Below are 25,515 nucleotides of genomic sequence, written 5' to 3' on the forward strand. Positions count from 1 at the left end.
CCTGACTCAAAATACTATCAAATTGATTAAGTATTATATATTGATCACTAAAAATCGTTGATTTCATTTGCTTATCACTAAATATGGGTGAATCAAGTAGTTCACATCAATTCACTCTAATGATCATTGGATTTAGTGCATATTCCTGACTCAAATTACCATCAAATTGATTAAATATTATATATTGATCACTACTTATCATTGATTTTCTTTGTTTATCACTAAATGTCATTGATTCCCTTTGTTGATCACTAAATATGGGTGAATCAAGTAGTATCCGTTGCAACAACCGTAATATCTCGTTGCAACAAGTGTAGTATCCGTTGCAACAATCGTAGTATCCGTTGCAAGAAAAGACATAGTTGTTGAACAAGTCCTTACTCTTGTTGGATAAAACACAAAGAGGTTACCAACTTTCGCAACAAGTCACTCCACTTGTTGGAAAAACCTCAACATGTAACTTAGTCGTAACAAGGCTCACTCGCGCTTGTTGCAAATGCATTGCTTATTTGCGGAAAATCTTTTAGCAGCTTGGATAAAACACAATTAATAGTTGTTGCAACAAGCCTCGTTACTTGTTGGATAAAACCCAACAAGTTACGTAGTCGTTGCAACAGATTCATTGCTTTAAAACTCGTTCAAGAATTTATTAACAACACACACATTTGTGATTTGAACACGATCAACATATCATATAAACCAAGTTCACAAGCACCAAGAACAAAAATTAACATTCTAAAAAAGAATAACATTAAAATGTCATAAAGTTCCAATAAATAATCGTTATTACAACACAAAGGCAATTAACAACTATGGAGCATTTCAGCTTGGACAACAACTACAAATCATGGATATTTTCTACAAATGTAACCAAACAATCAAGCTATATCTAACATATTTGTAGTTGTTGAATAGATTGTCTACTTGTTGCCACAAGTGTAGAACTTGTTGCAACAACTATAAATGTCTGATATCTTCTATAAACATAACCAGATAAATACCAGATAAGAACAAAAAATATCTATTGGATATCTTTTCCTAAACCCTGAACCATACCAGGACAACAACAGAAAAACCATCTATTTCACTACAAACACACTACAACAACAACCTGAATTTTATCCAAACTTTTCTTAAACCAAAAAAAAAAAATCAAAACTTATTTTCAATATTCTTTTTGAGTGGGGGAGGGGGGTGATGCAAAAAAAAAAAAAAAATTCAAAACTTTTTTAAAAAAAGCAATTTAGTGGGGGGGGGGGTGGGTAGGAGAGGGTGGGTCAGAAAAAAAAAAATTAAAATTTTAAAATATTTTTGGGGGGTGGGGGGGGGGGGGGATGGGAAGAGGAGAGGAGATTGGTAAGAAAAATTAAAACTTTTTTAATTTTTTTTTTGGGGGCGTGTTAAAGCGTGGGGGGAGAGTCAGAGGAGGAGGAGGAGGGGGGGGGAGGGTGAAAAAATAAATAAAGAAAATAAAAAAAATTTAATTTTTTTTCGAGGAAAGGGATGAGGGCGGGGGGGAGGGTTGAGTGGAGGGAGGGGTGAAAAAATAAATAAAGAAAATAAAAAAAAATTGGGCTGGGGTGGGGGCGGGGGCGGGGGGGGGGAGGGTTGCGAGGGAGGAGGAGGAGGGGGTGAAAAAACAAATAAAGAAAATTTAAAAAAATTAATTTTTTTTGGGGGGGGGGGGAGTGGGGGTTGGAGGAGGAGGGGGTGAAAAAAAATAAAGAAAATAAAAAAAAAAATTGGCTGGGTGGGGTGGGGGCGGGGGAGGGGGGTGGGGGCATGGGGCCGGGGCGGGGTCCGGACGAGGGTGGGTCAAAGTGTTAAAAATAAAACTTGAGTGCAAAGTGTTAAAAATAAAGTTGAGAGTTAAAGTGTCAAAATAGAAACTTTTGGGCAACTTCAAAACCCCTTAATCACTAATACAAAATTATCACCTCTACCTAATAATTAAAACTTGAGTCACCTATCCTAAAATAAAAAACTAAAGAGTGACTAATAATTAAATGCCCCAAGCAAGAGCTTGAAGTTCTTTATTCAAGATAATAGAGAAAAGGCCATAAATAGTCCCTTATCTATGGGAGTAGGTCTAAAATGGTCCCTTAACTATACACTTACCGGTTTTAGTCCTTTAACTATCCAAAAACTTATCAAATTTGATCTCCATCTATTTTTTTATACAAACAACAGACAAACTCATAAACCTTCGTGAGATTAATCATTAAACCATTACTCGTACCATATTTCTCTCTCCCTCGCTTCTTTTTCCTCAAGTTCATTCTTTAACCTCAACTTTCTTCCTCAAGTACTCTCAAAGCCAGAACCGACGGACCGCATCGGTTAAAAACCGACCTAGTCCGTTGGTTTTGTTAAAAAAAATAAAAAAAATCGACGGTCTCACGTCGTTTTTTTTTTTTTTTTTTTTTTTTTAAATTAAAGAATGAAATGTAGGAACTTGGAATCGAACCCGATATGTTCCTTGGCATTAAAGGGCTTTACCACTAGAACACTGATATTTTTTGTTCATATACTTACATTGATTTAATTTTTACTGTTTTTCGCTCTAAAAATCGACGGAGTCCGTCTCCGTCGGTTTTTTATAAAAAAAAATAAAAAATCGACGGACTCCATTGGTTTATTTTAGAAAATAATTATATTTTTTCGCGCATTTTTGTGCAAAAAATAACAGACACAGTCCGTCGGTTTTCTTAAAAAAAAAAAAAGATTTAAAAAAATTATTGAAAAAACCGACTTAATCCGTCTTTTGCCATATCGGTTTTTACCGCTTTTTAGTAGTGTTTGAGAAGAATGGTTACGTAAATTTTGTGCCCGAGTTTGTCTTTTCGAATTTGAGACTCGAGAGCGACATCGCGCCGAACGCCGCTATTTTTTTTTTTTTTTTTTTTAAACAAGAGGAACTTCGAGGATAAAGAAGTGGGAGAGAGAAATATGGTCCGAAGAATGGTTTAACGATTAATCTTACGAAGGTTTATGAGTTTGTACGTCGTTTGTATAAAAAAATAGACGAAGACCAAATTTGATAAGTTTTTGATAGTTAAAGGACTAAAATCGGTAAAGTCAGAGATAAAGCATGTAATTATTTAGACTTACTCCCATAGATAAGGGACTATTTATGGCCTTTTCTCCAAGATAATATATCATATGAAAAGTTACTTTTTTTAAATTTTATTAAATTTAGACATGCCCAAAAACATCATTATTAAAGCAAAATTTAGATATCCCCCGGGAATATATCCTACTGAAAAAAGCAATTGGAAAAAGAAAAAAAAAACTAAAAAAAAGCAAAAGTTAGATCATCAAAGATCAAGTGAAATAATGATCAATATTCTTCTATTCTTACTAGGTCATGAACATGTGCATTGCACGTGTGTCCCATATGAATTAACATAGATTTTATAAAAGTTATATGATCAGAGATCAAGTGAGATGTATGATTAGTATTCTTATATCCTAATTAGAAACCCAGTTATCTCCAAAGTAAAGTTTCTCAATGCAAAATTAAATTAGTCAAATCTAATTTAATTGAAAAAATTAAATTAGTATCAATTTTTTTTTAAAAAAGAGCGAAAGTTAGGAAAGCAAAGTCGGAGACCACCTCAGCATTCAGCCATTTGATCAATCCTCTTGAAAAGTAAAGCGCCCAATCATAGCATTTACAAGATTAAAAAGCGAGAAAATACGAATTATCATGTAGGACATCCATCAACATGTGCAAACCACATGCGTAATTTTCCACCTTTTCGGTTTTTTCGCTAGGTGGATTGTGTGACCCCTAGAGAGGTAAACATGTAAAAGAGTTCAATTTTATTTTGTAATCTGTTTCTTAATCAGCGTGTGTATAGATATAACATTGAACATTTTGATGGTTTGCATTTTCAGTTAAAGTCCAATTCAAAGCACAAAGAAAATCAAAATTGTATATACAAATTGGGGGAAAATGGAGAATGAGAGTGAGTATAAGAAACCGTCAGTGATGGTCACAAATGACGATGGAATTGATGCTCCGGGCTTGAGATCTCTCGTTCAAGTTCTTGTCTCCTCCAATCTCTTCAATGTCCTTGTTTGTGCTCCCGATTCGTACGTTTCTCTCTCTCTCATTTATTCTTTAATCTACAGTAATTTATCCAGTATTTTAGTGAATTTGAACGTAAGGTCAGCCGCCTGTTGATGATGGTTTAACTATTATCCTTTGGTTGTGGTACAGGTTATCCCCCCATTAATTATCGGGTCCCATCCTCCCACCGAGATTAAAATAACACTACGATTCCGGGACGAATTATAACGTGATTTTATCTCTACCAAATTAGGGATAAGCTTTGATTCCGAAACTAATTATAACTTATCCCTCGTACCAAACGAGCCTTATGTATTGAAATTAGGCCACTTCTGGAATAGTATATTCTGGTTCTCTTATTTTAAACATAGTTTTTTATTTTTTCCCAGTCTATTTTGACTAACGATGTTCATTGTCGGAAGTTTTGTTTTCTTTTAATGTACCTTTGTCAGAAAAGAGAAACGCTGGTTTTTTTTTTTTTTTTTTAAACTACTTTTATTATCTTACTCATGTCCTTGATAAGTTGATCCTACGGCGAAAAACTTTTATTTACTTGGGAAATCGAGGACATAAATAGGCTTGTGGTCATTAGTTTAGTAAACTCTTGCTTTCAACTACTGTTATTTTTTTTTATTTTTTATGGGATGTCTGTGGTGGTGCCTGGTAGGAGTCTAGAGGTAGCAAGCACCTGATGACTTAGTCGATAAGTCGAGGTGCTTGCAAGTTGGACCGGGCATTACCATTATAAAAAAAGAAGAAATGAATCTCCTAGTTATCAAGTATGCTGGAATACCCACTATCATAAACTGTTAAAGCTATGGTGGTGAAAAATTAGTGCCATCAATATCGTGTAAAGTTGGACAAATACATAAATTGGGCTCTGATAAATAAGGGGTCGTTTGGTTGCTGGTTAGAGTTCTACAGGTATTAATAATGCAGGGATTAGTTATGCAAGGTTTAATTATGTAGGGTTTAGTTATTCCATCTACTGCTCTGCATAAAATAATACATTGATTCCCTTATAACTTATACATGTATTAGTTATGCCGGATTGTAAATCGTTAACCAAACACCGTACTTGGTGTGCTGAATTTTATACGTAGCAACTAAAATGCTATCAAACATGGTACTAGTTGTGCTGGTTTTAATGCATGAATAATTAACTTCCTAACCAGTAACCAAAAGAAATGTTTGCTTATATGCATGCTATACTAGTAGTAATGGTGCAAATAGATCTGTTTCTTTCTTTGCAAATAGATCTGTTTCTTTCTTTTATTTTCTTTTTGTTTATTTATTCAGATGGACGGAATCTGATACTATTATGGGTGAAAAATAATTATTTTAAGCTTGATTAGATGTTCTCTACGTGAAGATTCTTTTTATATTTGATACTTTGCTTTTAGGGAGAACTGTAAATGACAAATGTTTGCAGAAGCAGTCTTATATCTCAAAGTATGTGGAGAAAATTGGACTTACCATGTTTTGTTTTCAAAAATTCTGGCATTTGGAGATACGGGATCTATATAAGTTTCTTTGGCTTACCATCTCAGTGGAGCAGGGGCGGAGTTAGAAGCCGACGTTCGGGTTCGGCCGAACCCATTATCTTTAGTTCAAAGTTCAAACCCTGTATTCACATTAAGAAATTCACCAAATATGTACAAAATTAAAATTCAGAACCTAGATACTAACATCTGATGTTCAATAAAGGCTAAATCCAGGCTCCGCCTCTGCAGTGGAGCATGGCATGATATATAGAGTCCTTATTTATATGACAACATTAAAAGCAGCTCCGATAGTTAATTTAGCTAGAAGGTTTAGCTGTGTGGTCACATGTAGATTTATCTAAGTTCTATGGAATTCATAAGCCACTGACAAGTGAGGTTGTTCCTACGACAAGTGCACTCAATTGCAACGAGGAGGATGGGAATTCAAGGCACCAAGGGAGAAAAGTGGACAGGCCGACAGGGTAACTATTGACTCCTAGACAGTAGGGATTTGGAGGTTAGAGTTTACCATATTAAAAAAAAAAAAAAAAAAGGTCACCTCGTCGTTAACATTGTCGGGAAACAATATCTATTTGTTCAAACTTTTATCAGGTTGTTATAGTCTCTTGGTAAGCAATGGACCTTGGGCTAACTCAACCCAAAAAACTAGCTCATGAGGTGAGGATTGCCAAGACCATATAAAATACAAATTGCCACATCCACCACCGATATAGGATTCTAACATTTCTATTTAACACATTCTTATCCCACTATACAACAACAACAACCCAGTGAAATCCCACAACGTGAGGTCCGTAGGTATGTTGTACGCGCACCGACTCCTACCAAGGTAGACACTGCTTCCGAAAGACCCTCGCTCAATAAAGCATAAAAGCATAAAAGCATAACAAGAGGTCGATAAGGCCAAGAGATTCAAAGCAATATGGAAATGCAAATAACTAAAGTCGATTGGTTTTTTTATGAAGTTAGCTTTGTAAAGGAGCAATAGCTATCACGATAAAATAAGATAATCAAAGTACAGATAACAAATAGTAGTATATAAACCAAAGCACAAATGTGACTACTAATATGAAAGGATAAACGTTACTATCTACTAGTCTTCTACCCTAATCCGAGTCCTCCATACCCTCCTATCTAAGGTCATGTCCTCGGTAAGTCAGAATCGCGCTATATCCCGTCTAATCACCTCTCCCCAATACTTCTTCGCCTACCCCTACCTCTCTTCTTCCGAAACCATCCACGGCCAACCTCTCACACCTCCGCACCGGGGCATCCGTGTCTCTCCTCTTCACATGTCCAAACCATCTCGCCCCGTTTCCCGCATCTTGTCTTCCCCCGAGGCCACTCCCACCTTGTCCCGATAGCCTCATTCCTAATCCCGTCACTTTGCGTGCCCACACATCCATCTCAACATTCCATCTCGGCAACTTTCATCTTTTCGAACGTGAGAGATCTTAATCGGCCAACACTCCGCCCCATACAACATGGCCTGCCTAACCACCACTTTGTAGAACTTGCCCTTAAGTCGTGGTGGCACTTTCTTATCACATAGCACTCCGAAGCGAGCCTCCATTTCATCCACTCGCCCTAATACGACGTGTGACATCATCATCAATCTCCCCACCGTTTGTATAATACCCAAGATACTTCGAAACTACTTGTCTTCTCGAACGACTCGGGTACCAAGCCCTCACTTCCACGCCGCCTTCGAGGTGCTTCACCGAACTCGCACTCCAAGTACTCGTCTCGGTCCTACTCGCTTCGAATCCTTTAGACTCCAAAGTTTGACGCCAACCCTCCGCCTTGGCGTCGACTCCGCTACGAGTCTCGTCGATCAAGACTATGTCATCCGCGAAAAGCATACACCATGGCACCTCGCTCGAATATGCCGCGTCAATTCATCCATCGCCAAGGCAAATAAAAACGGACCAAGAGCCGATCTCGACGCAACCCCATCACAACCGGGCGTTCCGAGTCTCCTCCTACCGTCCTTACCCCCGGTCTTGGCTCCCTCTACACATGTCCCGATCACCCAATGTACGCCACATGCACACCTTTAGCCTCCAAGCATCTCCACAGATCTCCTCGAACTTTATCGTAAGCCTTTTCTGGTCGACGAATACCATACGTAAGTCTCTCTTCCTCTCCCTATATCGTCTCCACCGCCTCCTTACAAGACGGATTTTTGTAGTCGAAATCGTCCGCACGAATCCAAACCGGTTCTCCGAAATAGCTACACCTCTTCTCACTCTCATCTCCACCACCCTTTCCCACACTTTCATAGTATGGCTTAGCGGGGCTCGATACCTCTATAGTTGTCGCAACTCGGATATCGCCTTGTTCTTGACAGTAGGATCATTACACTCGACCTCCATTCTTCGGCATCATTGCCGTCTTAAAGATGACATTAAACAACCTAGTCGCCCACTCCAAACCTCGCCGAGCCCGCAAACTTCCAAAATTCTCCAGAATCTCGTCGTGTCCTCGTCGCTCTTCCTCGCGCATCCTACGAACAACACCCTTAACCTCTCAACCTTAATACTCCCCGCAATACCCAAAATCGCGACGCTCTCTCGTAAGTTCTAAATCTCCCAACACAATGTCCGTCCCCTTCTTCATTCAAGAGTTTCAGGAAAATACGACCGCCATCTCCGTCTAACGCGAGCCTCTTCTACCAATACTTTGCCGCTCGTCCTCGATGCACTTCACTTGATCCAAATCACGTGCCCTCCTCTCCCTCGCCTTGGCTAGCCCTCGAACAATTTCTTATCCCCGCCTTTTTCCTCTAGTTCCGCATAAAGGCGTTCAAAAGTCGCCGTTTTTGCCATCGAAACCGCCAACTTCGTCTCCTTCCTCGCCATCTTATAAAGTTCTCTCTCGTTCGTCCACTTCTCCACCTCATCCTCTCTTTCTATAAACTTCGCATACGCCACCTTTCTTGCTTCCACCTTCCTTCGCACTTCTCCATTCCACCACCAATCCCCTCGACGCCCACCCCGACTACCTCGTCGAGACCCCCAAAGACTTCCCTAGCTACTACCCTAATGCAACTAGCCGTTCTATCCACACATCGGTCGCATCCCCACTACTATCCCACGCCCCCACGTCCGCAATTTCTCTCCCATCTCCGTGGCACTAGTCACGGTCAAACTCCCCCATCCGATCCTAGGCCGAACACCCACGACCCTCTTCTTTCTCGTCATTCGATCCCTAAATCCATCACCGCAGCTTATGTCGGGTTGTAAGGTTGTCGCTCGGGACGACCTTACCAGCTTTGGTACGTACCTTGTCATCCTTCCCAAGGAGCAGAAAGTCTATCGAGTCTTAGCCACCGAACTACGAAGGTTACCTGCGTTCCTCCTTCGGGAAACTCAAATTGGCTATCACCAACCCAAAAGCTTTCGCGAAATCCAAAAGTGCGACTCCTCCTCCATTCCTCGTCCCCCGAAGCCAAAACCTCCATGCACATCATCATAACCCCCCGAAATAGACCTGACGTGCCCATTGAAATCACCTCCCACGAATAGCTTCTCAGTTGGTGGTATGCCTCCCACTACCTCGTCCAAATCCTCCCAAAATCGCCTCTTCTCCTCCTCGCCTAAGCCCGCTTCGCGCGCATACGCACTAATGATGTTCAAAGTAAGCCCTTCAACGACCACCTTAATCGACATCATCCTATCAGTGACCCTCCTAACCTCTACCACCTGATCCCTCAAATCACTATCTACTAAAATGCCTACCCCATTCCTATAGTTCGACCTACCAGAGAACCAAAGCTTATACCCATCTACCTCCTTAGCTTTAGGGCCTACCCATTTGGTCTCTTGAACACAAGCTATATTAATCTTCCTCTTCTTAAGAATCTTAACTAGCTCTATGGACTTCCCGTTAACGTCCCAATGTTCCAAGAACCTACTCTCAGCCTAGACGCTCCTCTAACCCACTTACCACTCCCAACCCTCCCCGGACGAGAACATGACCCTAGTCTACCATCAATAACCAAAGCCACAAAAGCTAGTATGAACTAATAAATTATTAAAAGGGCTACAGTCCGCAAAATATAACTACAGGTGTATGGACAAAGAATGGATACGAGCAGCTGGAGGTACCAACTCCAGTTGAACAGAACCTGTTCGCCGTCGAAAAACACTGTTCACCGCCGGAGTTACTGTTCACTGCCGTGGTACTGTTCACCGCCAGAGTAGTGTTCACAAAGACCTGAAAGGGGAGAAGAGAAGAGAAGAGAAGAGAAGAGAGGAGGGGGAAAAGGAAAAAGAAAAAAGAAAATGGAGGGAGAAGGAGGAGAGCGAACTGGCCTGAAAAATGACGCCGGAAAAACTCGCCGGCGTCGGATCAGCGGCGCCAGTAGCAGATAAAAAGGGAAAAAGAAGAGGTATAGAAGAAGAGAAGAAGAAGAAGAGAGAAGAGAGAAGAAAAGTAGATCTGGCCGGAAAAGTGACCGGCGTTACCTGGTGTTGTAGTGGCCGGAAAAGTGGCCGGCGTTACCTGGTCGCCGACGTTAACTGCCGGAACAGTGGCCGGAACAGTGGCCGGAACAGTGGCCGGACCGTACAGTGACCGTTATGTGAGAGAGAGTCACACGGAATTTGAAATATAGAAGTACACTTTATAGAAAACTTTCATTCTTATCCCACTATATGTATCGAATTTGACATTTAGGTTACTTTTATCGGGAAGATCCTAACTAGCCTTTTCATCTTAAGGGTCAGCTGGAGGTAGTTTTCCTTTATGATTCTTAGTAAAAAGCATTTTATGTGATTACTTCAAGAAGCAACTTCTGTATCAAATGTATCCGTTTCAATGTCTATAACATGTCTGTATAAATTCTGCCCAAGTGCTATGTAAATTCTTCAACTAATGATTGCTTACAACCATTATAGTCATCGACTAGAACATTTTGTGACTGTTTATTTATTTGATATTCTCTATTACATCTCTTGATATGAAGTCATGACTGTGTTTGAAACTAAAGATCTGATTTAAATACTTATCGAAAGAAAAAATAAAAAGTAGTAGAGATCTGATATACATCAAAGTTCTGCGCGGCTCATTCTCAGTTAATTTACTTCACTGTGCTCCCCTCATTCTCTCTGGTAGTTTGCTGACGTCTACGACCAAATCTCTTGTTTCTATAAATCTCTATTTGGATCCAAAATGATATTTATTACATTCTTATTCTCAGTGAAAAGTCAGCTGTTAGCCATAGTATCTCATGGCAACGTCCTCTTTCTGTCAAGAAGGTGGACATCAGTGGAGCGACAGCCTTTGCGGTTTCTGGTTAGTCAGGGTCTCTAACAATCTAATTGTCATAATTCGGTTGAATCTTAAATATAGTGTACGACTTTAGTTTTTCTAGGTTTATGGTTCATGCTTCACGAATTAGCTTAGTTAAAGCTTTATCTCATCTTTATCCTTTCTGGTCTTTGTTGAAATTGACTATTAAATGGTTGTTTGATGGGTTATTGCAACGCTTTAAAACAATAGATCGTTTCGTACCTTTTTGTTGTGAACTTGAACCATTGGGTATGGGACTCATGATTCACTTTCCGTCAAAGCCATACTACATAACATGTTCTTATCCGCAAATATATATGAGATTGCTTTGATTTCCTAAATTCTGATACCAAGTTAACTAATTCTGAAGTTTTTCTTCAGTTAATTCTGTTATTTGTTTAAACCCCATTTCCGGGTGGGAATCTGACAATTCTCTTGCTTTACTCTACCAAAAGATGAAAAAAGGAGAAGGGGGATTGGCATCTTTTCTTTTCAACTGGTGTTGGCGGGAGAAATTGACATCTTTCTGGTTTCAGATAAAATTGCTGATTATTCAGAATTATAATTCTTGCTCAGAATAACTTGTTTCGGGATACTTCCGTAACTAGTTGTCATAACTCTCTCTCCCTCTCTCGCTCTTTTTGTTTTTCTTTTGACAGGAACCCCAGCAGACTCCACTTCGATTGGGCTCTCCAAAGTGCTCTTCCCCTCTGTACCTGATCTGGTAGCGTTTGATACACTAATACTTGACAAGTTATTCTGCCTCCCTAGGATGTAGTCATGTAGCGCTTAGCTTCAGTCATTACATATATATGTTCATAGCAAGTTTCTATTCTGACGGAGAAAGTTCATTCAGTTTAATGTTACATTTAGATGAAAAAAAAAAAAAAAACTTTTTGCACGTAAAAAGTTTGTGCTTCCTTCTTTCCTGTAATGACAACTGAAATGTTGCAAGTTCATTGTATCTGCTTTTGTTGGGTTCGCAAAGTTGAAGGATTTGACTTTTAATTACTTTGAATCCATCCGTACTTCTTAAGTTTAAGTCAAACTATTTATCAGTGTGTGTGTCAATTATGGTTCTAGTAGTGATTTTTCCTGTCAATTATGGTTTTAGTAGTGATTTTTCCTTAGAGATAAAGGAAATGGAAGGTAAATTTACTTTTGTAAATAAAGGTGAACCATGAAAAAATCAAAAAAAGCTACCGAACATACAAAATGATGCATCTAATATGTGTAAACTAGCTCCCTACTGGGATGATACTCCTTCAATCTATGAGGAGGAATGGTCCAGTGAGAAAAACAGTGGGAGATCAGAATTTGTGTGCGTCATTTGGTGCTCTTTTAGCTATACAGACCTCTTTCTGATACTTCTTATAGCTGGGTTCATTTGCCGTTAGGGTTTTCTGTTGGACCTCTTTCTCATACTTAGTGTTGTGCCATGCTATAGATGTCCAAATAGTTTGCACTGGAGCTTTTCATGCAGGATACATATGTGCTAACAGCTTAATATACAGCATTGCATTATTACTCTTGTACTCATGTCAATTTATGATTGCAGGTTATCAGCGGAATAAATATGGGTAGCAATTGCGGTTATCACATGTTAGTAAACTTCTGTATCTAGCCTTTAGATGAATCCTTCTGCATGAAGTGGGTCAATTATTGCCTCTTGTTCAGGTTAACAGTATTTTTTATTCAGCTATTATTACTAATTTTAAACCATCTTTCTTCGAACCAAGTTTCATATTTCAAATCATGCACCTCCCGTGGATCCATGAACTATAAAGCACAGTGCCAACAACACTTGGTGATATGGGTTGAAAATGCTAATAAACAAGACCTTCATCTCGAAGGTCTTAGGCGTCTTAGGCCTTGCTTCCTTTCCAATTCTTGGTTTCTAGCTTTCCAAATGTTAACTAAGCTCCCAATGTGCTCCTACTGAAAATTCAGCAGACCTGCCCTTTTGTATTATAGTAAAACAAGTGGCTGCTAAATGTTAATGGATCCATTGTTGGTAATGCAGTGTTTACTCAGGCACAGTGGCTGGTGCACGAGAGGCGTTCTTCAGTGGTGTTCCTTCTGTCTCAGTGTCATATGAATGGTATAGTACATCACATTATCCTGTCTTCAGGTTAATGCGAAGACAAGTTATTTTTTTATTCTTCCTTCTTCAATGTGGTTTGTCAACTCCAGGGTTCGTGGAAAAAGCAAGGTCGATGATTTCGTATTGGCAGCTGAAGCTTGCATGCCAATCATTACAGCTATATCGGCTGAGATCAAGAATAATACTTATCCTCAGAATTGCTTTCTTAACATAGATGTACCAGCCGATGTTGCCAATCGCAAGGTAGACTGAACAATAACTTTTGTACCATTCCCATTAACATAAAGTTTGGAAAGATGAAACAAGAGCTTATTTCAAAATAGCGAAAGGAGTATAAGGACTATAAAAGATCTTATGATTTACCTTGTAAAGAAAAGATCCTTTCGATTTCATCTATTTTTTTATGTAACAAGAAAATACCCATGTATAGAGATGACTGGTAAAGCTTAATAGATGTCTGTGTTTAAGCATTTAAGCTTGTGTTTAATAGTGAAGGTTCGATGATGGAAATATGCAAGTCCGCCTGATCTAGTAATTCTCAGATGGTTGGAGTTCAGTTTTGTCGTTATTGTTGCCAAAGTAGATACGCTATTGACTAGATAAAGATATTGATCGTTATATTAATAGGGTTATCGCCTGACCAAGCAAGGTAAGAGTATTTTCAGAATGGGATGGAGGCAAGTTGTTTCGGAAGCACAAGGAGGGAAAATGTTATCTACAATGACGATGGATTCATCAGCAAGTAAAGAAGCATATGTGGAAGAAAGCACACAACAAGAACACCTATTGTTCAAGAGAGAAGTAATTATCTCTCTCTATCTAGTACTTATTTGCTAAATTTTGATTATCCTATCACAGGAATGCATTTCTTCCCCTGCTCCAATTGTTAGCTTTTCAGATCATTTGTCCTGCTCATGCTACAGGATACCCTTTTCTGGTCTTATTCACAATGTTGGACATCTTATCACCCATGTTATTTTTCAGCATATTCTCTAGGTTTTCTTTTCCCATTCCACTTGTTTTTGGAGGGGAGGGGGCGAGAGGTTTGCAGCAATTTTTCTTTTTTTGGTAGAGGGTCTGTCTACAGTTACTAAATTTATTGTGTCTATCCTTTCCCAGGTCAAGGGAGCCCAAGCGGAGGATGGCGATGATGATTACTCTTTCCTTCGACAAGGATATGTATGTATAAATTGTTTATTCGATGGAAGTTATGTTGCGACTCTCGCTAATGGCTCATCATTAACATGTTACTTGCCCTTAATTACAGATTACTGTTACACCCCTTGGCGCTTTATCTCCTCCACCGATGGATGACGTGGAATTCTTCAAAGGTTGGCTGTCTGGTGTTCATGAGAGTATCTCTTCCTCTGCTTAATAATGCTGTAAGTTTCTCCATTTGCAGAAAGCCTATGTATGTACTAATATTGAGGTTCCCCTTTCATTAATGTGCTCACGTTTGGAGCGTAAGTCCAACCTAATCAATCGTATCTTTTGCTCTATTCACTTAAAAGTCCTACATATGAGTATGATATCCATGGAGCCTAAATGACTGAAATATTTCCTGTGTGTTTCTGGAGCCATTTGTTTTTATCCCATTAGCAAATCAAGATTTACGTGTGTCTGTCAGAAGCAAAAGTTTCCAACTAAAAGAGATTTCCTACCTGTTCCTCCGCTCCATCCCAAATCAGCTGTTTCTACTGGACAATTTGTGGAGATTATTGAGATAACTGGCCTCACTCTTCAGTTCCTGATAATTTTGTTGCTTCTTTCAGCAGAGATGCTCTGCAATTGGATATCAAGGCACTTGCAGCCGATCAGTCCATACATTACAGAAGTTTTGCAAATGCATTACATTTCTTATATCTATCATCCTTCCGCAGTTCAATGTTGGTTGTTGTGCAATTGCATCAATTTCTCCAAATTTATGTGACCAAAATGAACTAGTTAAGTCATTTCTCTTCCTATATGCCATTTGTAGTGTAAGATCAGGCATCTAAAAACTAGCAATGCACTCTCAGATCAAGAAAAGCTGCCTATTATAAAAGCTTCTGCTTTTGATTTTATACTTATCTGATCGTTTTCTTTTAATCTAAAATTAAAATTATTGGATTTTTGTTCCTAAAGTGTTATTCAGGCCATCTGACGATATGGCAGGCAGAACTAACATAACCAACCCAAAAAAAGTGAAGAAAATCTGTAGACGGTAATATCAGCTTTAGTTGGCTTGCTAATTGATAATCGGATGACATTAATCTCTTAATTCTATACTGTAATTTCATATCTAAGATCCGTTGTATATATCAACGAAGCTTAAAGGGGGCCTTCCAACGAGAAGTTTGTGTTGGTTATAGCTGTTTGAAGGTTATGTAATTGTAAACATGATAGCAGATGTTGAGTCAGGATAATCTCCAAATTTGATTTTGTCACGACTCGCAACATGAGAGTTGTGATTCGAACTCAACAAGCTTGGCATTTGCTAAGCAAATTATCTTAAACCTCATCGTATAAACATAAACATAAAACACATAATGGACTTTCAGCAAAATTCGTACCATGGTACACATGCAAATGCGACATGAGTGGTTCCCGGTCTTATGAAAGATGATGGTAATCCTTTTTATGATCCGGAGAGACATAGAAAATTGGTTGGAAAGTTAAACTACCTTACTGTGACTCGTCCGGATATTGCCTTTGCGGTAGTGTAGTTAGTCAGTTCATGTCCGCACCTACGGTCAAACATTGGGAAGCTTTGGAACAAATTCTATGTTACTTGAAAGGAGCTCCGAGACTTGGCATATTGTATAGCAATCATGATCATACTCGTATTGAGTGTTTTGCAGATGCAAATTATGTTGGATCCAAAATTGACAGGAGATCTACTACAGGCTATTGTGTATTTGTTGGAGGAAATCTAGTATCATGGAGAAGTAAGAAGCAAAGTGTTGTATCTCGATCCAGTGCAGAATCCGAATACAAAGCTATGTTTCAGTCCACGTGTGAAATTATGTGGATACTTCATCTTTTAACTAAAATTGGGTTGAAGCGTCATACACCAAAACTGCGGTGTGATAAACTCTTCGTGTTGCCTGATATCGTGAAAGAACTAAATATATTAAGGTTGCCGCCATTTTATTCGTGAGAAGATTCGAAAAACGTGATTTCGTGTTGCCTCAATTTGATCACAAAAGCGTTGAATGGAACTCGTGAAAGAACATAAATATATTAAGGTTAATCATTACAATCATTATTTATAGATGATAGTAGTAGAGATTTATAGGGATTTAAATATTTAGTTACCATAGTTGGGAAAATTCTTTGAGTAATAATATAAGTTATTCTCTCCAATTCCATTCACAAAAAGAAATAGCTTGTGCACTCTCTGGTGGAATAGTTCACGTATTAGTGAGATCTCTTTATAATGTCAGGCTAAATAAGCACTAGAAGTTCTTTATTCAAGACATCATACGAAAAGTTACTTTTTTCACTTTTTATTAAAATTAGACACGCCCAAAAACGCCATTATTAGAGCAAAAGTTAGATTATGAACGTGTTTGGATTGACTTATTTTAGGTGCTTTTAAGTCAAAATAGCTTTTAAGCACATTTTGATACAATAACGGATACGCGAAAATGAGAAATTAAGAAGAAAAGTAAAAGGATAGATATGATAACACAAAATAGTTCTTAATTAATAAGACCTCCTAATTACACATTATTAAGTACCTAATCCCTTAGGATGACCTCAGGGAACAATGTCCCAAGCAACCAATCCCTCAACAATGTGACAAGCACAATCAATGGCTTCAAGCCCTCAAACTCTCATAAGAGTATCAAAATAGTCAGTTATAATGTTTAGCCTACTATTTAGATGATAGCATAGTAGATTTTTAGGGATTTGATTGGTTTTCCTTTGTGAAATGATGGCTTTGCATTTAAGTAATGGCCCCTCTTTGCAAATATTTAGTTACCATAGTTGGCTCTATCTTATCATCCTTTTCATGTATTTATTTCCTTGAAGCAATTGTATTCTTTGAGTAAAATAATATAAGTTATTTTTAAGTCAAAATAACAAAAATCCAATTCCATTCACAAAAAGAAATAGCTTGTGCATCCCCGAGAATATATCCTGCTAAAAAAAGAAGGAATAGTTCACGATCATTAGATAGATGATCTCTTTTAATTAGTTATTCTCCAAAGTAAAATATCTCAATGCAAAACTAATTTAATTGAATCTCACAACATACATCCAAAAAATTTAAATAAAAGAAGCAAAAGTTAGGAAAGCAAAGTAGAAGTTCTTTATCAATCCATTAGAAAAAGACAATCATACGAAAAGTTACTTTTTTAAATTTTTATTTTTATTCCAAAAATTCAGACATCAAGAAAGAATTTTTAGTTCAAAAAGTGTTCACTTATCAAATCGAAAAAACGCTTATTTTTTTCATCTTTATTAGAGCAAAAGTTAGATTATTAACTTTTTGTTTGAATGGTTATTTTTGGATTGACTTATATATTAATGAACACAATGTTTTTGGATTTATTGTTTCTTGTGGTTTAATAATTTTTTTATTATTTGGTTTACTGTATGATATTTTTAAGTTTACATTTAACTAATATAACTATTAAAAATATCAACAATTACTAGGATAATCCCAATTAAAAGACAATAAATAACTGCTTTCATCTCTTTTTCTGGTTCTTTGACTCTATAACCTCGATTATAAGTGTTTGTTCAAATTACTTTCTAAAAAGAAAAAAAATTGTGTGATAAACAGAAAAAAAACTTGCGTGCGCTAGATAAAGCTTTAACGCTTCAAAAAAAGCTTTCATTTCTCTCTGTTTGATCCATGCGTGTGCTGATTTTTTACTGCTCTAACAGTGAGTCTTCATACTTTCTTCTTCTCATTGTTGCCAGCAAAGAGGGATAATCTTGATCTTCCTCCTCATGATTATTAATAATAGAAGAAACACAAAGCTTGAAGGATTTGGAGGCAGAACAGGCTTAAGAAGTTGGAGGCAAAATTAAACATCTAGTTTATATATATTAATAAAACTAAGGTAAAAGATAAAATAGGAATTTAAAAAAATAAGTAATGGTATAACTAACCATGAAAAAATTATTTGTGATTACACATGGTTATATATGGGATGATCCATGAGTTCTGACAATAATCATACCACATAATTTTAAGAGGCGATGAAAATAAACATGGGGACATTAATGAATCACGGGAAACCACCATCCAAACCGGGGATAAGAATTTAGTATTTTCTTAAGGGCGTGCAAATAATTAAGTGGATATTCTATTTGATTCGGAGGGAGTACAAAAGCGAGAATATTCCAATTAAGACGTAGGATATCCATCAATCTGTCTTTTTCGCTAGTGGCTCGTAGGTGGTATAGTGACGTAAACATGAAAAAGACTTCAAATCTTTTTTTTCTTTTTGCATTCTGTCTCTACGATTTCTTGTCTATATATATATATATATATATATATTACATTGAACAGTTTTGATAGTTGTCATTTTCAGTTAAAGTCAACTCAAACTACAGAGCAAATCAATTTCAGATTGGGACCAAAATGGAGAATGGCAGTGAATATAAGCCGTCAGTGATGGTCACAAATGATGATGGAATTGATGCTCCCGGTTTGACATCTCTCGTTCAAGTCCTTGTCTCTTCCAATCTCTTCAATGTCCTTGTTTGTGCACCCGATTCGTACGTTTCTCTCTCTCATTTATTCTTTAAAATATACAGTAATTATCACTGTCTACTTGTATTGTAGTTGAATTTGTACGTAAGATCAGCCATCTGTTGATGGATTGTATATTACTACAACAACAGCATACCCAGTGTAATCCCACGAGGGGATCTGATGAGGGTAGAGTGTATGCAGACCTTACCTCTACCTCTGGCTCAAAGAAAAGCAAACCATGTAAAGTTGGACAAATACATAAAATGAGCTCTGACAATTAAGGGGCCATTTGGTTGCTAGTTAAAGTTATGCAGGGATTAGTTATGTAGGGTTTAATTATTTTTTGGAGTTATTCATGTATTAGTTATTAATTTTTTTAATGACAAGGGAACCCGTAGCCGCTACCCTTCGGCTGCGCACATGCTAAATCCCTCTCCAGTCTAATAGCCCGCAAACCACACAAGAGACGTAAACCGCACTAGGCAAGTCCGTGCGATGAGCTCGACCGAGAAAGCATGTATTAGTTATTCCATCTTCTGCCCTACATAAAATAATATATTGATTCCCTCATAACTTATACATGTGTTAGTTATGCGGGAATGTAAATTGGTAATCAAACACCGTACTTAGTGTGCTAAATTTTATACATAGCATCTAAAATGCTACCAAACATTATACTAGTTATCTTTGGTTTTAATACATGAATAATTCACTGGCTAACCAGCAACCAAACGACCAATGTTTGCTTATATGTATGCCGTACTAGTAGTAATGGTGTATTGGTGTTCCCACAATTATCAATAAAGAATAAAGCGCAAATTGATCTGTTTCTTTCTTTTCATTTTCTTTTGTTTATTTATTCAGATGGGATGGAATCTGATACTATTGTGGTGAAAAAGACTTTAAGCTTGATTTAGATGTTCTCTCCGTGAAGATAAGAGGAAGTAGTTGCATAACTGATGTAGTATCTTTTGGTCTTTCTAGAGCCCTGTACTTCTGTACCGTCTTGGTACCTTTACTAATAATACCTTTACCATTTCAGAAATATGTATTGAATTTGACATTTAGGTTACTTTGATTGGGAAGATCCTAACTAGCCATTTCATCTAAAGGGTCAGCTGGAGGTAGTTTGCCTTGTTAGTTTTGGTGCATTGGGCTTCCCTTTTTGAGTAAAAGACATGTTATGTGATTACTTGAAGAAGCAATTTCTGTATCGAATGTATCCTGTCTCAATGTCTATAACATGTCTATCTAAATTCTGTCCAAGTGCCTATGTAAATTCTTTCATTAATAATTGCTTACAATCATAATGATCAACTAGAACATTTTGTGACTGTTAATTTATTTAATATTCTCTACCACAACTCTTGGTATGAAGTCATGATTGTGTTTAAATATCTGATATGCATAAAAGTTCTGGGCAGCTCATTCTCTTTTAATTTACTTCACTGTGCACCCTTTATTCTCTCTGGTAATTTGTTGACGTCTAAGACTAAATCTCTTGTCCCTATAAATCTCTATTTGGATCCAAAATGATATTTATTACATTCTTATCCCCGTTTTCCCAGTGAAAAGTCAGCTGTTAGCCACAGTATCTCATGGCAACATCCTCTTTCCGTCAAGAAGGTGGACATCAGTGGAGCGACAGCTTTTGCGGTTTCTGGTTAGTCAGGCTCTTAAACAAGTTAATTGTCATAATCTGGTAGAGTCATAAATATAGGGTACAACTTTAGTTTTTCTAGGTTCATGGTTCATGTTTCTAGAATTAGCTTAGTTAAGGCTTTATCTCCTCTTTATCCTGTTTTCTAGTCATTGTTGAACATTGACTATTAAATGGTTGTTTGATGGGTTATCACAATGCTTCAAGACAATAGATCATTTTATGCCGTTTTGTTGTGAATTTGAACCATTGGATAGAAAGATCTGGTACTCATGATTTACTTTCTTTCAAAGCCATACTATATTAACATGTTGTCATCCGCAAGTCTATGTGAGATTGCTTCTGATTTCCCAGTTAGTTTGTTCAGTTAATGCTGACAATTCTCTTGTTTTGGTCTACCAATAGGAGAAAAAATGAGAAGCATTCTTTTTTGTACTGATCTTTAACTTACTGGACTAAACATGGGGGATTGGCATCTTTTCTTTTCAACTGGTGTTAGCGGGAGGAAATTGACATCTTTCTGGTTTCGAATAAAATTGCTGATTATTCAGAATTATACTTCTTGCTCAGTACAACTTGTTTCGGGATACTTCATAACTAGTTTTCATAACTCTCTTTCCCTCTCTCACTCTTTTTGTTTTTTCTTTTGGCAGGAACCCCAGCAGACTCCACTTCCATCGGGCTCTCCAAAGTGCTCTTCCCCTCTGTACCTGATCTGGTAACATTTGATACTAATACTTGACAAGTTATTCTGCCTCCCTATGATGTAGTCATGTAGCACTCAGCTTCAGTCATCACATAAATATGTTGATAGGAAGTTTCTATTTTAACAGAAAAAGTTCATTTAGCTTAATGTTACATTTAAATGAAAAAGTACTTTTTAAACATAAAAAATCTTGCTTCCTTGTTCCCTGTAATGACAACTGAAATGTTGCAAGTTCATTGTATCTGCTTTTGTTGGGTTCACAAGGTTGAAGGATTTAACTTTTAATTGAATCCATCCTTACTATTTGGGTTCAACACTTGCTGCTCAAACTATTTGTCATTGTGTGTGTGTTTTGGTAAATAGATAAACTATATTTGTTTAAAAGAAAAACTGGCTACTTAAACTTCTTTTCCTCATTTACTATCCTAATTTCTCAAAAGATTCACAATAAGTCTCATTGCTTTCCAGCTAAACAAGAGGAAATACTAATTTTTCCTGCAATTATGATTTTACTAGTGAGTTTTCCTTAGAGACAAAAGTAAAAAGGGAAATGGAATGTAAATACTTTTGTAGATAAAGGTGAACCATGAAAAGATCAAAGAAAACTACCAAACATACAATGATGCATCTAATATTTGTGAGCTAGCTCCCTACTGGGATGATACTCCTTCAATCTATCAGGAGGAATGGTCCAGTGAGAAAAACAGTGGGAGATCAGAATTTTTGTACGTCATTTGGTGCTCTTTTAGCTATATAGACCTCTTTCTGATACTTCTTAGAGCTGGCTAACAATTCATTTGTCGTTAGGGTTTTCTGTTGGACCTCTTTCTCATACTTAATGTCATAGAACCAAGCTGCAGATGTCCAAATAATTTTGCACTGGAGCTTTTCATACAGGATACATGTGTGCTAACAGCCTAATGTACAGCATCGCATTATCACTATGTATACTCATGTCATTTATGCTTGCAGGTTGTCAGCGGAATAAATAAGGGTAGCAATTGCGGTTATCACATGTTAGTAAACTTCTGTGTCTAGCCTTTAGATCCTTCTGCATGAAGTGGACAATTATTACCTCTTGTTCTGATTTACAGTATTTTTTATTCAACTTTTATTACTATTTAAACCATCTTTCTTTGAACCAAGTTTTCATATTTCAAATCATGCACCTCCCCATGGATCCATGAAACCATAAAGCACATTACCAACAATACTTGGTGATATGGGTTGCAAATGCTTAACAAGACCTTCATCTCGAAGCTTTTAGGCCTTCCTTCCTTGCCAATTCTTGGTTTCTAGCTTTCCAAATGTTAATTAAGTTCCCAATGTGCTCCTAATAAAAGTCAGCAGACCTGGTCTTTTGTATTATACTAAAACAAGTGGCTGCTAAAACTAATGGATTTATTGTTGGTAATGCAGTGTCTACTCAGGCACAGTGGCTGGTGCACGAGAGGCTTTCTTCAATGGTGTTCCTTCGGTCTCAGTGTCATATGACTGGTATAGTACACCGCATTATCCTGTCTTCACGTTAACGTGAAGACAAGTTATTTTTTTATTCTGCCTTCTTCAATGTGGTTTGTCAACTCCAGGGTTGGTGGAAAAAGCAAGGTCGATGATTTCGTATTGGCAGCTGAAGCTTGCATGCCAATCATTACAGCTATATTGGCTGAGATCAAGAATAAAATTTATCCTCAGAATTGCTTTCTTAACATAGATGTACCAACCGATGTTGCCCATTCCAAGGTAAACTGAACAATAGCTTTTGTAACATTGCCATTAACATGAAGTTTGGAAAGATGAAACAGGAGATTATTTCAAAATAGTGAAAGGAGAGTATAAGGACTATAAAAGATCTTTTGATTTACCTTACCAAAAAAGATCTTTTTATTTTCATCTATTTTTTTATTTAACAAGAAAATATTCATGTATAGAATGACTGGGAAAGCTTAATATATGTCTGTGTTGAAGCCATTTAAGCTTCTGGTTGCTAGTGAAGGTTCGATGATGGAAATATGCTAGTCTGCCTGATCTAGCAATCCTAAGATGGTTGCAGTTAATTTTGTCGTTATTGTTGCCAAAGTAGATATGCTATTGACTACAAAAAGATATTGATTGTTATATTGATAGGGGTATCGCCTGACCAAGCAAGGCAAGACTATTTACAAACAGGGATGGAAGCAAGTTTTTTCGGAAGCACAAGGAGGAAGAATGTTATCCACAATGACAATGGATTCATCAGCAAGTAAAGAAACATATGTGGAAGAGAGCAACTTAAGCACGCAACAAGAACAACTATTGTTCAAGAGAGAAGTAAGTATCTCTCTCTATCTAGTACTTGCTAAAGTTTTGATTATGCTCTCACAGGAATGCATTTCTTCCCCTGCTCCAATTGTTGCCTTTTCAGATCATTTTTCCTGCTCATGCTACAGAGTACCCTTTTCTGGTCTCATTCACAATGTTGGACATCTTACCCTCCATGTGATTTTTCAGCACATTCTCTATGTTTAGTTCTTTTTTAGTTCCATTTGTTTTCGGAGGGAAAGGGGTGAGAGGTTTGAGCAATTTTCTTCGTTCCTTTAATTGAATCAGGTGCAGTGTAGATTATACGTGCCTTTTATATGTCTCTCTCTGAACAAGAGGTCAAGAAGGAAAATTCCTTTTGATGAACAGAATGGGTTGCTAATATACCTAATACATTTGTATAAGGAAAGTTTAGCTTTGATGTTTGTATGTTTTAGGAACTTTTTGGTGTAAATAGTCATAGGTTCCTGTGTCTCATTTAATTTCCATTCAGCTTTACTTCCCATTCCAGTGAGATGGCTGTCTGATCGAGTTCTCTGTTGTTTATTCTTCTTTTGCAACAACAATTGCAACAGTGCGTATTTGCACAAGTGACAGGAAAGTTACATTTCAACTTATTTACTCTAGGACAAAGCATTTTCAGATGGTTCTGGATTCCTTCGTTGTAATTGTCTTTGTATAGATTACTTTTTTTGCTATAGGGTCTGGCTACAGTTACTAAATTTATTGTGTGTCTATTCTTTCCCAGGCCAAGGGATCAGAACTGGATGATGGGGATAATGATTACTCTTTCCTTCGACAAGGATATGTATGTATAAGTCATTTATTCGATGGAAGTTATTTCGCGACTCTCGCTAATGACTCATCATTAACATGTTACTTACACTTAATTACAGATTACTGTTACACCCCTTGGCGCCTTATCTCCTGCAGCGATGGATGACGTGGAATTTTTCAAAGGATGGCTGCCTGGTGTTTGTGAGCGTGTCTCTTCCTCTGCTTAATTTGTGCTGTAAGTTTCCCCATTTGCATAAAACCTGCAGATGTACCAATATTGAGATTCCCTGTTCTTAATGTGCTCCTGTTTGGAGCATAAATCTTGCCTATATCTCAATTGTATCATTTGCTCTATTGACTAAAAAGTCCTATATGTGAGTATGATATGGATGGAGCCTAAATGACTGAAATATTCCCTGTGTGTTCTGGAACCTTTTTTAATCTCATTAGTAAATCAAGATTTATGTGTTCTGTAGAAGCACTGGTTAAAGTATCCAACTAAATTAGCTGTTTCTACTGGACAATTTGTGGAGATTTATTGAGATCACTGGTCTCATTCTTTGGTTCCTGATAATTTTGCTGTTCTTTCAGCGTAAGATCTCTGCAATCGGATATCAAAGCACTTGCTGCCGTTCACTTCATACATCAAGTTGATTCTTGTGCAACTACATCAATTTCTCCAAATTTTTGTGACCATAATGAACTAGTGAAGTCATTTCTCTTCCTAGATGCCATTTGTTGTTTAGGATCATGCATCTATAGAACTGCTCTCTCAGATCAAGGAAAGCTGCCTATTGTAAAAGTTTCTGCTTTGTCTTCTCATATTTATTTGTTTGCTTCTGTTTTTATTTTTAATTTCATTATTGGTTTCTTGTTCCTAAAGGGTTATTTAGGCCATCTAACGATATGGCAGCCTGAACTTATTTGGCTCTCCCCACCCCCTCCTTCACCAACCAAACCAAAGAACAGAGACAAGAGAAAATCCACAGACAGTAATATCAGGTATAGTTTGCTTGCTAATTAGTAATTGGATGACATTAATCTCATAATTCTGTACTGAAATCTCATATCTAAGAGCCGTTGTATCAATGAATCTTAAGGGGGCTTTTCCAACGAGAACTTTGTGTTGGTTATAGGCTTATAGCTGTTTGATGGTCATCTAATTGTAAACATGATAGACGATGTTTAGTCTGGGTTATTTCCAAAATTGATTTTGTCAGAACCCAAAATAGGAAGGGTGTGTGTGATTGGCACCCAACAAGCTTTGGCATTTGCTAAGCGAATTCTTGAACCTCATCGTATAGAAATAAACATAGAACACATCACGGAGTTTCAGCAAAATTCGTACGGTATACACATGCAAATGCGACACGAGTGGTCACACATTGTCATGTATT

General features: G+C 37.4%; 1 protein-coding gene across 4 annotated transcripts; it reads left to right on the forward strand.

Moving 5' to 3' along the window:
• The first annotated feature begins 3,851 nt into the window (after positions 1–3,851).
• Positions 3,852–24,994, forward strand: LOC132051811 (uncharacterized). Of its 4 annotated transcripts, none has more exons than XM_059443037.1 (10): positions 3,852–4,098; positions 20,243–20,337; positions 20,988–21,052; positions 22,013–22,056; positions 22,460–22,537; positions 22,630–22,783; positions 23,168–23,350; positions 24,090–24,149; positions 24,238–24,353; positions 24,710–24,994. In XM_059443037.1, exons 1-9 carry the CDS (start codon positions 3,959–3,961, stop codon positions 24,343–24,345), a joined length of 927 nt encoding a protein of 308 aa, XP_059299020.1. In that variant the 5' UTR covers positions 3,852–3,958; the 3' UTR covers positions 24,346–24,353; positions 24,710–24,994. The 4 variants fall into 4 exon arrangements, 3 of the variants coding, with proteins under 3 accessions (XP_059299020.1, XP_059299022.1, XP_059299021.1); XR_009413888.1 differs by lacking the exons at positions 20,243–20,337; positions 20,988–21,052; positions 22,013–22,056; ... (4 more) ...; positions 24,238–24,353; positions 24,710–24,994 and adding exons at positions 10,784–10,878; positions 11,535–11,599; positions 12,434–12,477; ... (4 more) ...; positions 14,247–14,361; positions 14,752–15,040 and having other exon boundaries at positions 3,859–4,098; XM_059443039.1 differs by lacking the exons at positions 20,243–20,337; positions 20,988–21,052; positions 22,013–22,056; ... (4 more) ...; positions 24,238–24,353; positions 24,710–24,994 and adding exons at positions 10,784–10,878; positions 11,535–11,599; positions 12,434–12,477; ... (4 more) ...; positions 14,247–14,361; positions 14,752–15,040 and having other exon boundaries at positions 3,862–4,098.
• Positions 24,995–25,515: the final 521 nt, after the last annotated feature.

Source organism: Lycium ferocissimum, chromosome 4 (assembly GCF_029784015.1).
Source record: "Lycium ferocissimum isolate CSIRO_LF1 chromosome 4, AGI_CSIRO_Lferr_CH_V1, whole genome shotgun sequence".
Taxonomy (NCBI): domain Eukaryota; kingdom Viridiplantae; phylum Streptophyta; class Magnoliopsida; order Solanales; family Solanaceae; genus Lycium; species Lycium ferocissimum.

Coding starts and splice junctions, on each gene's coding strand:
- LOC132051811 (XM_059443037.1), top strand. CDS start 3,959: ATGGAGAATGAGAGTGAGTATAAGAAACCGTCAGTGATGGTCACAAAT. Junction 20,338..20,987: donor GACAGCTTTTGCGGTTTCTG/GTTAGTCAGGCT, acceptor TTCTTTTGGCAG/GAACCCCAGCAGACTCCACT. Junction 23,351..24,089: donor AACTATTGTTCAAGAGAGAA/GTAAGTATCTCT, acceptor ATTCTTTCCCAG/GCCAAGGGATCAGAACTGGA.